This window comes from Tamandua tetradactyla, chromosome 14, assembly GCF_023851605.1.
Source record: "Tamandua tetradactyla isolate mTamTet1 chromosome 14, mTamTet1.pri, whole genome shotgun sequence".
Classification (NCBI taxonomy): Eukaryota; Metazoa; Chordata; class Mammalia; order Pilosa; family Myrmecophagidae; genus Tamandua; species Tamandua tetradactyla.
The window spans coordinates 68,750,500-68,771,186 of NC_135340.1; the positions used below are offsets into that span (position 1 = coordinate 68,750,500).

General features: G+C 36.4%; 1 protein-coding gene across 7 annotated transcripts in view; it reads right to left on the reverse strand.

Moving 5' to 3' along the window:
• The window catches only part of WDR72 (WD repeat domain 72), a 243,348-nt gene that overhangs the window by 146,288 nt on the left and 76,373 nt on the right, over positions 1-20,687 (reverse strand). For all 7 annotated transcript variants that reach the window (XM_077127950.1, XM_077127948.1, XM_077127947.1 and 4 more), the window contains one exon: positions 11,483-11,682. In XM_077127950.1, the coding sequence (XP_076984065.1) occupies positions 11,483-11,682 (200 nt within the window). The remainder of the gene's footprint in view (positions 1-11,482; positions 11,683-20,687) is intronic.

Genomic DNA, 20,687 nt, shown 5'->3' on the forward strand with positions numbered 1-20,687 from the left:
GAACCGTCACAGTGCAGACCAATTCCTCAGCAGGAACAGACAGGGCGAAGAGGTCTTCCAGAAGCAGAGCAGTGTAACATTCCCAAGGCAGCAGTCGCCTGAGTTAGAATGACTTCTCATCTGGGGCATGTAGAATTCAAAAACTGTCCCCAAGATTCTTGGCCCCTGATTTACACACACCTTCTCCCAGTTATTTAATCAAATACTGATCTGGTACTGCCGGGAAGGGATTGTGCCAGTGTAACCAAGGTCCCAGATGAATCATGTGACCCTTTTAAAGCAGAGAATTTTCTATAGCAGGTACAGAAGGAGCAGTCAGGGAGGTGAAGTGCAAGGGGGATTGGCACATGGGAAGTTCCCTGTTGCTGGTTTGAAGATGACAAGGGTAACGTGGCAAGGAAGTGTGTGGCCCCAACTGACAGCCAGCAAGAATATGGAGACCTTAGTCCTACAACCACAAAGAACTGAATCCCACCAACATCCTGAATGAGCTTGGAAGTGGAGCCCAGGCCTCAGATGAGAAAGCTCCTACTGACATCTTGGTATCAGCCATGAGAGACCCTGAAGAGCAACCTCAGTCATGCTGGGCCAGGCTTCTGACCCATGAAAACTGTGATATAATGTTTATATTTTTCTAAGCCTCCAAGGTTGTGATAATTTGTTACACAACAATAGTAAACAAAGACACTAGCATCTGGAAAATTTCAGGGAAAAGATGGCAGAGTAACTGTTCTAGTTTGCTAGTTGCCAGAATGTGATATACCAGAACTGGAATGGCTTTTTAAAAGGGGCATTTAATAAGCTACAGTTTACAGTTCTAAGGCCGTGAAAAAGTCCCAACTAATGCAAGGCTATAGAAATGTTCAATCTAAGGCACCCAGGGAAAGATACCTTGGTTCAAGAAGGCCGATGACTTTCAGGGTTTCTCTCTCAACTGGAAAGGCATATGGCAAACATGGCAGCATCTGCGAGCTTTCTCTCCCAGCTTCTTATTTCATGAAGCGCCCCTGGGGCGTTTTCCTTCTTCATCTCCAAAGGTCTCTGGCTGCCCGGCCTCAGTCTCTCTCAGAATATTAAGCCTTTTCCAAAATGCTTCCTGTTTTAAAGGATTCCAGTCAAGGCCCACCTGCAATGAGTGGACTCACAACTCCATGGAAGCCATCTAATCAAAAGTTACCACCAACAACTGGGTGAGTCACATCTCCATGGGAACAATCAAAAGCTCCCAGCCAGCAATACTGAATGAGCATTAAAGTACATGGCTTTTCTGTTGTCCACCACAGATTCAAATCAGCACAGTGACCCTCAGTGAGGGCTGTAAGATGAGAGCCCTAGGGCTGGAGAGGCAGTCTCAAAGGACCAGCTATACCAGGCAGAGTAATCAGACAGAGAAAAGGAAGGCAAGATCCAAGCAGCAGTTAAATTCTATCAACTCACCACTGCAAAACAGGGAATTCTGAAATTCTTTGGGACTACAGAAACATGTTAGTACAATAGATCTCAAGTCTGTTTGCTATGAACATCCAGGAAAATGGGGTGGGGAAGTGAAAGCAGAATAACATGGGAACTCAACAGTGAGAGAAATTTGATAGCCCTGAGCCTGGCTGCAGGGACCGTCTGTCCGTGGATTCAGATACAATGGGACTAAGAGAGCTGGGACAGGAACCAAAAGGAGTCAGTACTAGTTCTGAACCTCACTGAATGATTTCATCAAGACTGGACTCCAAAATCCCTCTTAAAAAGAGATGGGACAGGCAAGGACAAGTAAATAAACCATTTCTAATTCTAACATTCTATGTTGCTAAAACCAGAGATGAAGGGTTCTGGTGTACCTGTACTTCTCTGTTACTACTCTTTATGCATCAAGATTACTATTTCAGTTCAAGGACCAAAAAAGGTAAAAAACAAACACAAAAAAACAACTATCACCAGAGAATCAATGGAGAAAGCCAAGTTTTGTATAATGACCACAGATCTCTAGGGGATCAGTGAAGAAAGTAAAGGAGATGAGCATGACTCTTAAGTTCATGAACTTTCAAAATGGGGTTCTCTAGGTTTTCACAATATGTGAAGACAAAAAACAACTAAAACATTCAGTCCTATCTTCATATGCATGGAGTTAAATATGTGCATAAGATAGTCCCACACAAAGCTTCATAAGATAATTTTATACCTGGCAGAAATAATAACTGGACAAAAAGGATATGCAGAATAGTTTAATTTAGGGTTAAAATGGCTATTTCCAAAGCAATATATGCTTTGCAGTATGCGGACTATTACAAATAAGTGAAAGTCACTCGGGGAGGTAGAAAAATCATGGTGTTCTCAGGATGTCATGATTAAAACCTAATTCAGAAAAATGAATAAAAATGCTAGCTGGATAAATTTTTTGATAATTCATTCTCTTAGTTCCAATGAATAAAACCAAGATCTTAACACATTTTGCTTTTAACACTAAAGGGAAAATATTCCATGAGAATAAGTATTTTCTTTTCTGAGAATTATTCATGGTTAGTTTTTTGCATTTGCTGCTCTCTTAGGGCCAGTTTCAACATAAGTCACAGGAACAGAAGTAGTGCTCCTGTTGGGATTTCTTTAAATGAGTCCAAATGGTACCATCAATCAATAAATGATATTACCAGCTTTCAAGAAGAAAGATTTTACTCTCCTTTTTCCTTTCCTATTGTAAGCAACTAACCCTTTTGGTTAACTCAGTATCTGAAGTTCACCAAACTTCACTTTCTAGCCCCTGGAAATATCAGTCAATGCTTTTTGAATGGGAAAATGGGACACAGACATGGGATATCCCAAATGTAAGATAAGTGGTTGGTTATTAAGGGGTAACAACGGTTATCACCACCTTTTAATTAGAACTAGCAAGTTGTACGCTAACTGTATGCCCAAATCCACTGGAGTGAATTTACATCACAGGAAATAAACATATAGACCTCTTTCAGTAGGTCCATCTTTTGGATCCTACAAGAATCAGGACTTTAGCAAATTTTGAAATGTAACAGGTTTATAAAAAACAAAAACTATTTACTACGGAGAAGAAAAAGTAAAAGAAAAGAAGAAAGAAAGATTTTAAAAAGACTAAAATGGTTATGAACAGGTGGGTAGTATGGAAAGGACATGGTTAGAGAATTCATTGTTTCTAAAAAGCTATATGAAATTAATGCAAATGGTGTCAAATTTAAGACATGCTTTGGTATGTTTGTCCTGTCCTTAGATTAAGCTACATACAAAATCAAAATGCCTGGTATGCTTAACTTTTATCTATGTTTCTATGGCTAGAAACCCCTTACTCTGCCAAGTCAAGTGAAGATTTTAAACAGAATTTTTAATTTAGGAAGAAAGGAATAATATTATGTCTCTATGTTTTTTTCCAGGGTTGGTGAACTTTTGAGGCCAGGGGATAGGGAGAGGGGTTTGAGGGAAACCTTGGCCCTCTTAGTGAAAATTCTGCAGGCACTACTGGCCCTTTATTTGTCAACTGAATAGAGTGCTAGAAAAACAATATAGACATTTATTCAGGGAAAAAAGACTTTAAAATTAACAGAAGAGCTAACAGTTTTTGAAGGCAGCTGCAGCCAAAGCAGAACAAACCTTTCTCTGGAAGAAATCACAACTGCCTATCAGCAATTAGAAAAAACAGTATCAGTGACCTTGAATCAGCCTTAAAGGTCTCTGCACAATTATATTATCAGCTTTATGAATTTTCAGTTGCTATCTCAGCCACAAATTCAATAAATGCAGATTTGATCAGTAATGGGAAGATAGTTATTTTAACAGACTTCACTCAGAAAGGCATTTGAGAATATATACATTATACCAGCATTTTCCATATGTTAAAAATGACAGCTTCTTCAAATCCTATTCAGCCCACCTTAGACAAAGACTTATGACATCTCAGGCAGATATACAACTGTAAAAATTCAAAATCAAATTTGGTAAAACCTTAAATGATTTACATATATTATTTCTGATATTCTGGGAAATCAATAATTAGTTAAACTATTTTTACACCTGGAAAACTTTTTCTTTTTTTTTCGATTCAATATGCCATTTCGAGGTAAGCCCCTGAAACATTTTTTTCTCATATTGTATAAATAATTTCACTTCCTATTACTGTATCTTAAAGATAACTGCTAGCAACAGTAGAGAAACCCAATCAAAAAAAGAACCCTTGCGTGTACTTATTGTGATTAAGAGATTCAATATCTATTGCTATCAGTCAGGTATCATAGCAACTTGATATTGCTGGAAACTGCCAGGAACCTTTTCAAAACCAGCAAGACTCTGCTTTAGGAAAACCTGCAACAATACCAAGGACCTAACTGGCTGTCAACATCTGTAGGTGTTGCTAGGGGCACAACCACAAAGAACCCTGCCATCTACACAAAAAGGTACACACAGAAAAGATGGAAAGGACACACAAGATAAATAAGAAAAAATAAAAAGAAATAATTGCACTGGCAACACACAATAGGTACACAATTTTGAGTCCATGTTTTACACTCCTTCTTTTCTATTTAGGTTAGAGAATCTGAATGCGACTTAACTGTAATTGTGACTAAACATGAAGCAGGGGGTGGAAATAATATCCTAAAACTCTGCACTTGTACCATCTATCACAAGTCTTAATTTGAAACTCAATGTGAATCACATTTAAAATAATATTTAAACTTCCACTTATACACCCTCGATAGTCCTTTATAAATCTACAGAAGAGAAAAGAACAGGTTACTATGAACAAAAACCCAATATTGATTTTTCGGTGGTGCAGTAAAGCATCTCCATTCTATTTGGCTGCTGTCAAAGCCACTCTTTAACAGCTGGAGTCAAATTGCACTATTTACAGCAAGAGCCCTTGTCAAGTGGACCATAAGTATCCTAACAATACACTATTCAAATGGCACTTTGCCACACAAATTGCTGACTTGATGAATAACCTATGTCAATGACGAAGGCCAATATAAAAGTTTCGTTTTTATGAGAGGTTTTACATTCACACATTAAGTAAGCTTTCTTTGAAGAACTATTAAGCTATATATTTCAGGCTCTTGGATGCTGAAAATAATTAAAACCTGTTTAAATACATCAAGCAAACCTGACAACAGTAATATGGCTCTGGTGTTAACTACATTTGTCACACGCGCCTCAACAGTGCCCTTCTGTTGCTGGCACTCCCCACCGGCACGTGGGGCACAATGCCGGGCTTAAACCAGCCGCACACCGTGAAATCCACACATTCTCCCTTTGTGCCTCTGATTTACATGGCCATCAAATGTTTAGATACATGCATGGCTTTGAAGTCCTGTGAGGAAATTCAGAGTTGCTTCTGTGTGCAAGGCAGACAGCTGGAGCTATTTAATGGTCCATTCCTATTTTTCACAGGGAAGCCGAGACCTCCTGAATTAGTGTTGGCAGAAAGCTGTGACATGCTTTTCATAGTTTTCCTCATCGTGGATGGCACTCTTTCGTCAAAAGAGTTTAAATTAATGCAACAAAGTGAGAAAAGGGACATTCTTTACAAAGACGCTATGAACAAAGTATTGTAGGGTATAATGAAATGATTTTTATGTATCTTACAATGGTTAAAACTGTATATTAAATGCTTATGAAAAACGGTTCTATGCTATCAAAGACTTGCATCATTTCACGTGTGTTTAAAAAGCAAATGGCTTTGTGTGTTTCCCGGGTAGGCTAGGACAGGTGTGATTGCTCAGGCACTGGAGTTGGGATTCAACTAGATCAAAACACTTAAAACAAATCTTAATCCAAAGCCAATGGAGGGAAATACATATATAAATATTTCATCGAATGTCTTCATGTCTAACAACAAAAAGCTATTTTGTTTTTAAATTATACAAAATTGATGCAAAATATTTTCTGCACTAGAAAAGATCATACACTGTTCATTACATTAAAAGGAACAGACCAAGAATTGCCATTCTATATTGAAAATTTACCTTATAGTATGAAATTCATTGTTTGCAAAGAAATGTTATATGTTCTCTGTGCTGATGCAATTTTGCTAATAAAATTGTAGATAGTTCAATAAAAATGGAGCTAGTCTGCAACATGTAATGTTGCCACAACATTTTATTATTTAATATTTTACATGTAAATTTGTAGGTAAAATCTCAAAATCTCACATTTTGGAAACTACTCACATTCCATTTTGGTTTATTGTTAGCATATTATAAAATATAAAATAACTAACTTTTTATTCTGAAAAGTTTACGATAAGTTGGGATCCAGTTTTTTATTGGTGGCCTATCAGTGCATCATCTGTGCTTTATGTGACATAGTAGGATAAAGCTCAAATAAGATTTTTCAGCAAATGTCACTAAATAGACACTACCCTAAGGCTAACTAAAGGTTAAAAAAATACAACCATATTTCTTGACAGCTCAAGTGGAATGTAAATGCATCCTTGATTTATATTCAATTTTATGTTTAAGTAAAGATGCAAATATACATGCTTCATTTAAAGAAAAGCCCATTAAAAGATCCCATTTGAATTGGGTATATGTACATATTTGTTAGTCTACAAAGGGCAAACTTTCAAACACATATGAGCTTGTGGTTTTTCTCAGAGAACAGAATTGATACAAGGTCTTCTGGATTACATTCCACACAGAGCTGAAGAAGTTGGGAAAAGTTGTTTAGTAAAAAATCCAGATAAGGTAAGCAAGGGGCAACATTGGCTATTCTTTCAGTTCCTCTTAGTATCTCATGGTCTTCAAGTCCAGAGAGGACCCTTTAGATCTGAAAATGGCAAACTGCAGCCAGAGGGCCTGATTGTTTAAGTAAAGTTTTATTGGAACACAGCCACACTCATTTGTTTGCAAGTAATATCTTTGACTGCTTTGTAAGAAAACAGCAGTGAAGAGCTGGCCTGCAAAGTCTAAAATGCTTACCATGTGGCACTTCACAAAAGAGTTTGCTGATCCCTGTTTAGTTAATTATTGTCCAATATAAATATAATGCAAAACACATAGGTAATTTTAAATTGCTCAGTAGCATATCTTTAAAATAAAAAAAATTAGGTGAAACTCATTTTAGTAATATGTTTTATTTAACATTAATGATAATGCCAAAGCATTATTTTAGCCATGGGGCATGCCACATTTCGAGTGTTCAATAGCTACTTGTGGTGACTGGCAACTGTCTTAGCCAGAATGGCTCGAAATAAGCAATCAGGGACAGCTGTTAGGGCACCCATTCTACAGAAAATCAGTTAAAATAAAAAATATATTGAAGTAAAAACTAAAAATCATTCCCAGGATACTCCAATAGGTCGAAATAGTGGCAGTTAAATTAATCTGTTTGTCCTTTTACTTATTTTATAGACAAGAATCCAGAAAAAGAATTTAAAGCCAATCAACCAACAAACCAAATAGACCTTTTCTCCTTAAAATTTGAAGAAGCCACAAAGATTTCTGCCATGTGGGATGATTTTTAGCAAGGTTGTTTTTTCCCTACTTTGAAGCTAAATTCCTCCCATTGCAATTTAAACAGGTTCTATCTTGTTTTATCCTCAGCAGAATCGGAGAAAAGTCGTTCTCCATCACTAATATGATATTGTATTCCTTTAAGTCCTTTAAGTCTCTGGATTTCTCCTACTCCAAAGATTTGACTTTGTCCAGCAGCACAAATGTAACTCCTCTAGCATTTCAAATTAGATGCATTTTCAAAATGTTTGGCTGTATTTGTTGTTCCCTTTAAAGTCTTTTCTAAAATCTATACGTCCTCTTCACATGCAGTATGGAAAAGTGAATACAGCATTCTAATAAAGTTCAAGTATCACCAAAAACAAAGAGTTCACTGTACTCAGTTTTGAGTACATGCTTACATGCTATCCTTCCATTTAAACAGTTCATTTTACGTTGGAGAAATTTCACTTGTGTCTCACTAAAATACTCACATTAAAAAAAAATACTGAGCCAGACAGAAAAAGACAAATATTGCATGATCTCACTTATATGAAATACCTAGAATAAGCAAATTTCATACAGTCAGATAGTAGATTACAGGTTTTGAGGGACCAGGGGGTGCTGGGAGAGGGAAGAAGGAGTGATTACTTAATAGATACAGTTTCTATGTGAGGTAATGAAAGAGTAAGATAATGGATGTTGGTGATTAGAAGCACAGTATTGTGAATCCAATTAATAGCACTGAATTGTATATTTGAAAGTGGTTTAAATGGCTAATTTTGTATTATATATATATTGCTGCAATAAGAAGTTTTTAAAATCCTGAAATGCAAATGAACCTTAAACAGAACTAAATTTCTGAAGCTTACTGTCCCTCATTTTTTCCCACTCATAAAATGGGTGTGATTCAAATGTTCTTTAACACTGATTTTTTAAATGAAAGCACATACAGAATTTTACTATTATAATAAAGTGAATTTGGAGAACTTAAAAGCCCCCTTGAAATATTATGCTTATCAAATCAGTAAATGGAAGACTAAGATTAAACAATGTTAAAAGGACAAATGCATGGTATGCAAATTCTAGTACATGGTTGTAGAGGATATAACAGGAGCAGTACAAATAAAAATAGCTGTGATTAACACTAAGCTCAGTATCAACAGAAGTACAATACTTAGAACAACAGAAGTAATAATTCCGTTCAATTCGGTTTCTTTCCGACTACATAGGGAGTGAAGGATTAGAAATTGTAGTCATCTAAAGTAACAGGCAGCAGTTAGAAAATATAGTTGGAATCATCTAAGAGAAGGACAAACAAGACCTTGGCATTTTATTGCTTCCCAGAGTCAAGAAAGCAAAATAAATAAATAAATATATATAGAGAAAATCTTTATATACTATTATTATTATCCAAAGCATAGTTTTAGGTACTCCAAGAAGCTTAAAGAAACAGCAAACAGGTTTACCTTCTGAGAATTAAACTGTAAAACTGGCACTGGATGAATTAAGATTTCTCCTATATACCCTCTTAAATGTACAAATCAAGACACAATCACAAGTTCTTATCTACTATTCTAGCATGTAAGTTCCATCATAAAATGCGCATCCTATTACACAGCATAACAAAGCCACAATTAAGACGGGGGATGCTGGGCAGTCAGTGGGCGTACCTATTGGCCTTTACTCCAAACTTATAATACATAAATTTGATTCAATTTTCTGCCTTGGAAGACTAGGACCTTATCAATTTTCACATTCATTTGTGAATAGTAAAGTTCATCGTATCTATATAACTGCCCTTAAAAGACATGATCTCTCTCTTTTTTTTTTTTTTCAGTATATGGTGGCTCCGGGCCTCGAACCCACATCTCCCCACGCCTTGCAGGCAAAGGGTTAACCGCTGCACTACCGTTGCCCCAGATGTGATCTCTTTTAAGTTAAAAACACAAAGAGCAAGTTTTGGAAATACATTTTTAAAAAATTGACTAAATGACGGAAACAAACAAAAGCTATAGCCTAAGCATGGGTTTTTGCATTCAAAAGAGGAAAATAAAAACAAAAGTGGGTGTTCTAAATAGGAATCTCAAAAAGAGATATCCAATTTCATGCGTTTTTCCATGTGTATCAGTTTTACCAAGTACATGGTATCGTGATAGGCTAAAAGAGGATTGTACTAAATTTTTCAGAGATCAAAGATGTAAGGTCATCTAATGAATTACCCAACTCTGATTCCATGCCCAGCAAGAAACCCTCTGTTACAATTTACCTTCCTTCTATAGTTTTATTATAATGAGATTACATTGAGCAATGGACAGAATTCCAATTATATATATTATAATAAACTAAAGAATTGTCATTCTGATTAAATACTTATTTCCTAGGGGGTTGGTTAGTGTGACTCAGTTTTCAAAAAATTGAAAACCCTGGTGTTTCAGTTTCTCAACCGCTTCAACAGATAACATACAATGGGTTGGCTTAACAACAGGAATTTATTGGCTCATGGTTTCAGATGCTAGAAGACTTACTTCTTCCTGGGGTCAGTGTATCTTCTGGCTGGCTGATCCTCTGGGGTTCCTTGGCTTTTCTGTCTTATGGTGTCATGTGGTGATGTCTTCTTTCTCCTCTGGGTTCTCCTCTGGGTTCCCTTGACTTCCAGCCTCTGGTTGCTCCCTGTGGCTTCACTCTATGACGCTCACTCCACTTCTAAAGGACTCCAGGGGTCCAGAATAAAACCCAACCTCATCTAGTTGGACCACACTGCAACTGAAGTAACAGCCTGAGATCTTACCCACCATAACCAGGACCAAGACCAAGAACCTGTCCAAAGTGGGGTAGACAATTCAATCTATCACACCTGGCCTCACTGATCAAAGTCTAAATCAAGTCTGTAAACTTAAAAGATGAAGATCACAGATGCCCCTGTCCTCAACTGCCATTCTGAGGCTTGGCTTAAGCAGTCACCTGGTGTTCCTTGATGATGCCAAATGCTTTTGCTTCTAGCTATAAAATGTATACATGTGATAACAAGGTCATATGTAAAACCCTTATTAATGATATTTGAATAGTCCTGATACTATCATTATAGCAATGCAAAATGTTAACAATATCTAATATCTCCCAACCCCACTCCTGGAAATATATCCTATTAAAGAATCCTGAATATGAAAACAATCTTAGGTTCACAAATATGTTTTATATAAAAGTGAAGCATGAAAAAAACAATCCATATATTGAGCCATAGAAACATAATCTATATAAACAATCACATATACAAAGAATAGAGTTGAAACAGCCTTTAAAACTAATACATTTGTATTAGATAATATGAAAAAATGATCACATGAAAAAAGATATAATGGCAAATATGTGTACATAAATGGCATAGTTACAGCATGAAGAAGGGATGATCCACATCCCTTGGAGGAATAGAAAGCAAAAAGATGAAAAACAGTCTCCTAAAGAAATCAGATTAAATTACAATGTCATATTTAGAACTGAAAAATAATGAAGCTAATTCAAATTTCTGCTGAGATGACCAACTTGGTTAGTTGAGGATAAATGCAAACTCCATCACTGTGTATTACGAAGCTTATAATTCCAAAGAGCTGGTGGCCCCGTAAATACATCAGGAGATAAGAAATGTCCAGACAATGATCCACTTTTTCCAATACTGTTTTGTTTATTTATCATAAGTGTTCTAAAAAGAAATCAAATGCCCTTAACTGAAAAATAAAATGGATCCAAACCAAAGAATATAGTTTCTTCCTCCTCATGGAAAACCCTTTAGAATTCAAGAATTAAAAGATATTTGGCTCAACTGTGATAAGCCAGAACCTATCTTGTCCAAAAGAACGCTATAAAATAATAGACACTCAAAAAATTACCCCAATTCACCAACGTTACTTGGAAGATAGGTCTGGCAAATGCAATCAACTCTGATTTCTTGTTTCTCTGTTGATATTTAAGCACCATATTATTATGAAGGCATAGCCATTCTACTGATAAAGTTCTTTGTGAAGAGCAGCCTGATTTGAACTTACCTTACTTGAAGACTCTACCTGTGGACCAGGACAAGGTATTGGCCCAAGTTGGCAGGAGCTGGAAGATCTTTGTTCTACATTTTTGTGTTTATGTGGCTCTGGGGCAACTGGAAGTCCGGGCTCAGATTTTAAAAGCTGTGAATCATCACAATTAAGAATAATTCTTGCTCTTTCTCCCGTTTCATGTCTTTCCAAAGTGCCTTGAAAACAAGATCAGAAATAAAAATGTGTGCAAAATATTTATCCCAACAGAATAAGACAAAACAAGACACTCTTAAAAGATTAATCAAAATGCTTTAAAGTGATTATGCCTTACTATCTTCTTGCAACCAAAAAAAACAGCTGGTTGCTTTCTCTCAACTATTCAAACAACCCTCTCACAAAGGCTGAAATTATGAACTTGGAAATCTCATCTTCCTCTCTGTGCTTTTTCAACCACTGAAATCAACAGGACGTTCAATAGTCTTTAACAGTAAAATCTTTTACTTATTATACACTATGCAAGTGATCAATAACAAACAACTATGGAATATTTTAGTGCTGACCCCTAGTGTCTCAACTCACAAACAACAAAGAATCTACAGTATTTTGCTTGGGTTCATAGGCTTAAAATGTTTCCTCTTGATAATATGCAATTTAAAAAAGCAGGGCAAGTAAGAACACAGATGTTTCGTACGGCCACCTCCCTACACCAACAGCCACTAATGCTGAAAGAATGAAGGCTAACTTGATTTGTTATTGTTTTTATTGTTGCTAGATTTCTTACATTAGAAGAAGAAAAAACAAAACTTTGCCCCTTCTCTGCCATTCTTCCACAGTTTCCGAATTTAGAGGTGCTTAAATGTTCAATTTAAAGTTAAAAGGAACAAGTATGAAAAAGAGTAAAAGTAATTCACAAATAGATAAGTGTTTTATAAAATACAACACCATAGTTTGTGAAATCTTAATAAATATGAAATAATTATGACCACTCTCTCATGTCAGTGAAGAGTTCATTTATATTATTTATACTATGTTAAATACATAACATATTCTGCTGTAAAGATGCTAAGAAAAATTAACTTGGCAGACAATACCTAAAAACGGATTTCATTTAATATCATTTCTTTTCTACCAATAAGAAAGTAGCAACACTATTGTTAGAAAAAAATTACTTTTTTTCCTTATGTTTGATTTCATTGGTAATAGAAAGAAAATGTCAATTTAAAGCAACTCTTTTCATAATAAAATAATAAAAGCAATAATTTCATACAACTGTGTATCTTAAGAAGAAAAAATATAAATAGATGGGTAAACAGGGGGAATAGGGAGAGAGAGAGAGAAAGAAAGAAAGAAGGAAAGAGAGATTTGAAGATTATAAATAACTAATCCTTTCTCATTTCTCCTCTTTTCTTACATATCCTTTTATAGCAATTAAACTAGCATTAGCTCGAACTTCAGATTCCAAATCAGTAATAGTTAAAATATTGGGCAGAAATTTAGTCTCCAGTCACCTAGCAATGATATATATTTTTTCATTATAACATTTCTACATTCACAAATAAGCATCTCTAACATATCAAACTTATAAATATGTGATTCTTCTCAACTTTCCTTTTCCACCAAGAGTTACATGCCTTAAACAAATGAAACTGGCCCAACATCAAGAAAATCTTCCATCTCAAGGATGGCAACAGGAAAAGAATTTCACAAACCAAAAGATAATAGTTATTACTGATTCCTAAAAATAACAGTATTTCAGAATTTGTAGCTGTCGTATCTCATAAAATCCACTGTCTTTCTGAGAAATCTCTTTGAATATGACATCATCAGGAATATTTTCTTTTCACAGGTTTTCTGTGGCTCCTCCAACTGTAATACTTGAACAATATTTTGAAAATTCTTGCAAGAGAGTTTACTGCAGTTTAACACATGCATAAGTGCCTTATACTACGTTTTCATATTTCACATTTTTACTCTCTATATAATGTTTTGCACACACAGAATTATTCCACAGATTTTGCTATCCCTCTTTTGTTTCTTAGTGATGACTATATTTTATCTATAAAATTCAGCAGTACTAACCCATTTTCATTCATGCTTAAGTAACTAGTCTGCATGAGCATCTGCTATGAGCTAGTTACTGGGCCATATGCTAACAGCATACTAGTAAACAAAACCCATACTGTCTTCCTGCAGCTTTCTTAAAATCTAATGGCAGTGCAGAGGCAAGAAATACCTGAAAAATTTGCTATAATATGTGAAGTAACATATAAGCTATTTCCACCAAAATTAAAAATCTCCCATCCTAAAAAAAATGTTGGACACTTTGTGAACAATGTTTTCATCATGATGAATTATAAAACATTTGAGAAATAATTAGCTATTATTTTACTTCAAAGGGACAGGTTGAAACACGAATGTAACTTAAATGATCAGAAGAATTTCTTCAAAGTTTATCATGTATGTTGGGTGAATATATCTCAATAAAATTGCATTTAAAAAGTTTTCAAAGACAAATAAATAAACTAGTTTAAAACAATTAGTTCACTTTGCAGTAAATTCAGGGCAACAGCTTTTGGAAGCCCTTGGTCAAAACCCTGACAGTGGATAGAGATTCTTGTTTCTACCAGTAACCAATTTATTGTTTCTCAGCTCCAGATTTGTCCTTCGTTAACTACACTGTGAAAATGGATCCGGGCTCCTTTGCTAGCTGTTATGAGGCTCATCTTAGTAGGCAGAGAGTTGCTGGAAGAAACAGCAGAAGGACGAGGTTTTCTTCTTTGGCTCTGGTGTGCTCTTTTACAACACATGGGCAGCATCTCCAATGCCCATTTCCTGAGCACAAGTGGCTTCCTCAGAAGATGAAACCTCCAGTCCCTGGCTCCTAAGGTACACAGCAGCCAGCAGATGCCCCTGGCACACCCTTCAGGAAAAGCTGTAGCAGAGTGCTTCCAGCAAGACACCTCCCCATGAACAGTTTTCCTTGGCACCCTAGAAGGCATATTTCTGTCAAGGTCCACGCGAACTGCCATAGCAGCTTCTCTGAAATCCAGTAAGCCGCAGTCCTATCCTCTCCAATAAAGTCAGGGTCTTAGTCCCAGGGGAGGTCCCTTCTTGAGCATGCTCTCTCAGACCTAGGGGTAGATGTCTACCCCTTATATCAGTTATTCCTATATATTTTAAATTCTCATTACTTTTTATTAGCCAATCCCTTGCATTCAATTCTTTGTTATAATTAATCATTCTTTTTTTTTCAAATAGTAGATGACATTTCTTAAATCAGACATAGATGGTAACGAAGGAAGAAAATTACAAACACCTATATACTTTGTTCTGCCATCTACTTCACAAAAGCCAACTGCACAAGTTAAATATGATTTTCCAAGGTCTAGATTCAGTTATGTGGATAACGTCATTGAATTGGATAAACTAATTGTAATTTTTGTTTGTCCTTGAAAGAAAGGAAGTGTTTTGGTTTCCTTGGCTGCTCAAGCAAATACATACAATGAATTGACATAAATAATGGGAACTTATTAGCTCACAGTTTTGAGGCTGGAAAAGTCCAAATCAAGGTGGCATCAAGGAAATGCTTTCTTCCCAAAGGCTGGTATCCTGGGGCTGGCTGCCAGTGACCCTTCGTCTTGGGCTCCTCTGTCACATGGAAATGCACACTGGTGGCATCTCCTGACCTCTCTGTTCTCTTTGAAGTTCTGCTGAGTTTCAGCTTTTTGCTTCCTATGGCTTTCTCTGTGTGTGTGTGAATTTCAATCTGTTTATAAAGGACTCCAGTAATAGGTTTAAGTCGCAGCATGATTGGGCTGCACTATAGCTTAACTGAAGAAACCTCATCAAAAGATCCTACTTACAGTGGATTTACACACACAGGAATGGATTAGGTTGAAAAACATGTTTTCTGGGGGTACATACAGCTTCAAATGACCACAAAAGGATGCATCATAAATAGCCATTGAAAATGGTTAACGAAGGAATGTCTGACTCTTGATAAATGATCTAAGAACAGAGCTCATAGAAATTTTGGAAAGATTGTGTCATGGAGGGTGATGGCATAGGCCTTTCATTTGTACAAATTTTCCTTGGACCTGGTCCTGGTAAACCAGGGCCCCTCCCTCTAAAGAGTTTGGAAGCCTATTAAGTGTTGGGGTGTGGTCTTCTGGAAGTACAGCCCTGGAAGGTTTGCCTGGAATGAGTGGTAAACATCCTTGGGAATGTAACTGGCATTCCAACCAGGCCAGTGGTAGCAAAAAAAAAAAAAAAAAAATAGGTATGGATTATGTTTCAACAAAGAGCACACAAGTACCCATGCCTGTTGGCCTTGGATTCGGGCATAAGTGCATAGCATATTAACATACCAGCTTTTCTTGGATTATTACCTGTAAACATGGCCCTTACACACAGTCATGATGCTTACATGTGCTTTATGTCAGGACTTACCCCTTCCTCTTCCTTGGGTCTTATTTTTTTTTCCAGGAATTGACAATTTCTTAATTTTTTAAGATGAAAGAAACACCGGTATGGGAAGGGAGGGAAGAGATAAAGAGCTATCTATCTAACTTTTTCTTCCTATATCACTAGGACCCAGAGGTTTCAAATAGTCACATTCTCAGTTTGGGGTAAACTGTCATCATTGGCCTGGGGAGCTAAAATTTAAAATTAAATTTTAACTTAAATTAATTTTAAAATTAAATTTTAATTTAAACTAATTTTAAATTAAAATTTCTCTGTTCACTTGTGAGATGCAGCAAAGGCAGTGTGGAGAGGGAAATTTATTGCCCTAAATGCCTATATTAAAAAAGAAGAAAGAGCAAAAACCAAGGACTTAACTGCTTACCTAGAGGAACTAGTGAAAGAACAGCAAACTAGCTCCAAAGCAAATAGAAAAAGAGAAATAAGAAAGATCAAAGCAGAGTTAAATGAATGGGAGAACAAAAGAACAATAGAAAGAATCAATAAAACTCAGAGTTTGCTCTTTGGGAAAACCAATAATATCAATGGACCCCTAACAAGGCTGACAAAGACAAAAAGAGAAAAGATGCAAATAAACAAAATCAGAAATGAGAGGGGTGTCATACCCATGGATGCTGAAGAAAGAAAAAATCTTTAGAGGATACTATGAACAACTATACATCAACAAACTCAACAACTTAGATGAAATGGACAAATTCCTAGAAACACGCAAAAAAGTTACACTGACTCAAGAAGAAACAGAAGATCTCAACAAATCAATCACAAGTAAAGAGATTCAGTCATCAAAAATCTTCCTACAAGAAAAGCACAGGGCCAGATGGGTTCACAGAGAAATTTTATCAAACATTCCTAAAGGAACTAACACCAATGCTGCTTAAACTTTTCCAAAAAATTGAGGAAAAAAGAACACTATCGAACCATTTTATGAAGAAACATCAGTCCAGTACCAAAACCAGGTAAAGTTGTAAGAAAGGAAAACTTCAGGCCAGTCTCCCTAATGAGCACAGAGGCCAAAATTCTCAACAAAATACTAGCAAATTGAATCCAATAACACACTAAAAGAATTATACATCATGACCAAGCAGGGTTTATACCAGGAATGCAAGGGTGGTTCAACAAAGAAAATCAGTTAATGTAATATAGTACATATGAAAAACCCATGGTGAGAGACTGGAAGCTTTCTCCCTAAGATCAAGAATGAGACAATGTTGCCCTCTGTCACCAATATTATTCAATATTGTACTAGAAGTTCTAACTGGAGTAATCAGGCTGGGAAAAGAAATAAAAGGCATCCAAAAGGAAAAGGAAGAAGTATAAAACTTTCATTATTTGCAGATGACATGATACTATATTTGGAAAATCCTGAGAAATCTACAACAAAGTTATTTGAGCTAATAAACAAGGTCAGGAAGACAGGGGGATATAAAATTAATGTGCAAAAATCAATAATGTTTCTATATACAAGCAATGACCTAATTAAGGAGTCAAATAAGCATAAATTTCATTCAAAATAGCAACTAAAAGAATAAGCATCTAGGAATGAACTTAACTAGGAATGTAAAGGACTTGTATACAGAAAACTACATAACATTGCTAAACGAAATCAAAGAAAACCTAAATAGGTGAAAGGTATCCCCTTCTCATGGATAGGAAGGTTAAATATCGTTAAGATGTCAATTCTACCCAAATTGATCTACAGATTCAATGCAGTACCAATAAAAATTACAACAACCTACTTTGAAGACTTGGAAAACTAGTTATCAAATTCATTTGGAAGGGAAAGAGACCCCAAATAATTAAATATCCTAAAAGAGAACAATGAAGTGGGAGGATTAATACTTCCTGATTTCAAAGCTTATTATAAAGCCAGAGTGGTCAAAACAGCATGGTACTGGCACAAAGATAAAAGTATTGACCAATGGAATCTAACTGAGAGCACAGAAATAGACCAACAAATCTTTGGTCAACTGATCTTTGGCAAGTGGATTTCCCCAAATCCACTGAACTGGGACAAAATGCCCTCTGCAATAAATGGGCTTGGGAGAACTGGATATCAATAGCCTAAAGAATGAAAGAGGACCCTTACCTTACACTCTGTACAAAAATTAACTCAATATGGATCAAACACCTAAATATAAGAACCAGTACCATAAAACTCCTAGAAGAAAATATAGGGGAACATTTTTAGGACCTAACAGTACTTTGTATCAAAGTACAAGCAATGAAAGAAAAAAATAGATAAATGGGAACTCCTCAAAATCAAATGCTTTTGTGCCTAAAAAGACTTTGTCACAAAGGTGAAGAGGCAGCCAACCCAATGGGAGAAAATATTTGGAAATCACACGTTGGATAAAGGTGTGATATCCTGTATACACATACAACTCAACAACAGAAGAACAAACAACCCAAATACAAAGTGCTAAAGATAGTAATAGGCATTTTTCTGAAGAGCAAATATAGATGGCTCAAAAGCACACAAAGAGATGTTCATGCTCATTAGCTATTAGGGAAATGTAGCTCAAGACTACAGTGAGATAATACCTCACACCTATAAGAATAGTTGCTATTAAACAAACAGGAAACTACAAATGCTGGAGAGCATGTGGAGAAATCAGAACATTTATGCACTGCTGGTGGGAATGTATAATGGTACAGCTGCTATGGAAGACAGTCTGGCAGTTCCTCAGAAAACTAAGTACCCATTGCCCTATGACCCAGCAATACCACTACTCAGTATATACCCAGAATAGCTGAAAGCAGTGACACAAACAGACATTTGCACACCGATGGTCACAGAACATTATTCACCATCACCAAAAGATGGAAGCAATCCAAGTGCCCATCAACAAATGAGTGGATTAACAGAATATGGTATATATATTATATACACGATGGAATATTATGCAGCAGTAAGATGAAATGATGGCGTGAAGCACATGACAAGATGGATGAACCCTGAGGACATAATGCTGAGCCAGATGCAAAAGGATAGATACTGTATGATTTCGCTTTTATGACCCTGGTAAAGGTAAAGTCAAAGGCTTATAATACAAAATATAGGGGGCCTAGAGATACACAGAAGCTAGAGATGGGTGAATGGTTAGTTAATGTGGTTGAACTTAAATGTAAGGGAATAATTAGAAGTGAAGGCAGTTCATTAGTAGGTCTATAAGAAACATTGCAAGAATGAACATGATTGAAAGGCATGTGAGGGGAAAACTGCTATTGCATGTTATAGGCTCTCTTTAACAGGAAAACATCAATAGTACCACAGCAATACCAGGGGTAAATAATGGGGGCAGAGAGGGAAAGAGCTAAGGGGAGGTTTGGATTTTCTATTTGGTGAGGGTATGTTTATCGGTTATTTTTCTCTTGGGAACTATGAAATTGTCTAAAATTGAGAGTGGTGATGGACTGTCAACTTTGGACATTGTACATGCTGCCCAATGGATGGAGGTGGCTGAAGGATGCACTGACTGAGAAGTAGAACAGTGAACGGTGGTGTATACATATTCAAATATTGTGCTGCTATAGAAAGGAAAAAAATTCTGAGGCCTGCAAAGTTGTGAATGAACTTGTGGGACATTTTTTGAGGCAAAAAAAGCCAGAAACAAAAAACCAAATATTGTACAGTCTCATTTGGAAAATACTTATAAGAAAATTAGGGCCTAGATTGTAAATTCTTTAGCAGTCACACTGAGTCCAGTGGTAATTTTTATTTCTAGATTCTGACAGGCTGTGCTACATATGCATAACCTGGTATTTAGAGATGAGAATGTTTACCTACTCTGTGAGACCCAAGGAATAAGATTTATTTTGTTCAGAACCTAAATTTTCTGTAGTACATAATCTAACTCAACCTGTGTGGATAGAACATTTAAACTACCCAGACACAAGGAGCCCAGCATGAGAATGAGGGCCTGTAATCCTGTATGGCTTAATATAATGCCAAGGTACATCTCAGAATTTGTTAAGCAGACAATCAAAAAGTATTGGCAAAGTCCCTTGAGGGATAGAAGAAAAAATATGGAAGCATTAAACTTTACCACCAGGGAAACCCCTGATACAATGTCAAACGTTAGGGACTCCCAAGTCAATAGGTCAAACCCTTGATCTTGAGGCTTGCTCTTGTGAAGCTTATTTATATAGCAAAGAAACTTGCCTACTTATAGTTATGCCTAAGAGTTACTTCCAGAGGACCTCTTTTGTTGCCAGATATGGCCTTTCTCTTTTTCTAAGCCCAAATCCTCAAATGAAATCATTACCCTCACCCTTATGTGGGACATGACATCCAGGGGTGAAAGTCTCCCTGGTGGCATGGGAGAGGACTCCCAGGGATGAGCCTGGCCCTGTTACCATAGGATCAACAATGCCATCCTGAACAAAAATGGGAAAAGAAGTATAAAAAATGAGGTATCAGTGGCTGAGAAAGTTCAAATAGGGTTGAGAGGCTACTCTGGAGGTCACTCTTACACAAGATTCAGCTAGACATTGCTACCTATCATAGTTTGCCAAATCCCAACCAAAACCATTCCTGATGACCCTAAAGAACACCTAGGACTTTATATGAGATTTTATAAAGGTTCCATGTACTAGGACTACTTTCCAGAAACATACAACCATTAAATGGGTTCCTAGGCCACATAAGTCATAAAATACAGAAGGACCAGCCTCTCTAGAACATCAACTAGTTCCATCTCTCTATCCCATATTAAAAGCCCCTTCCAACATAAAAAAG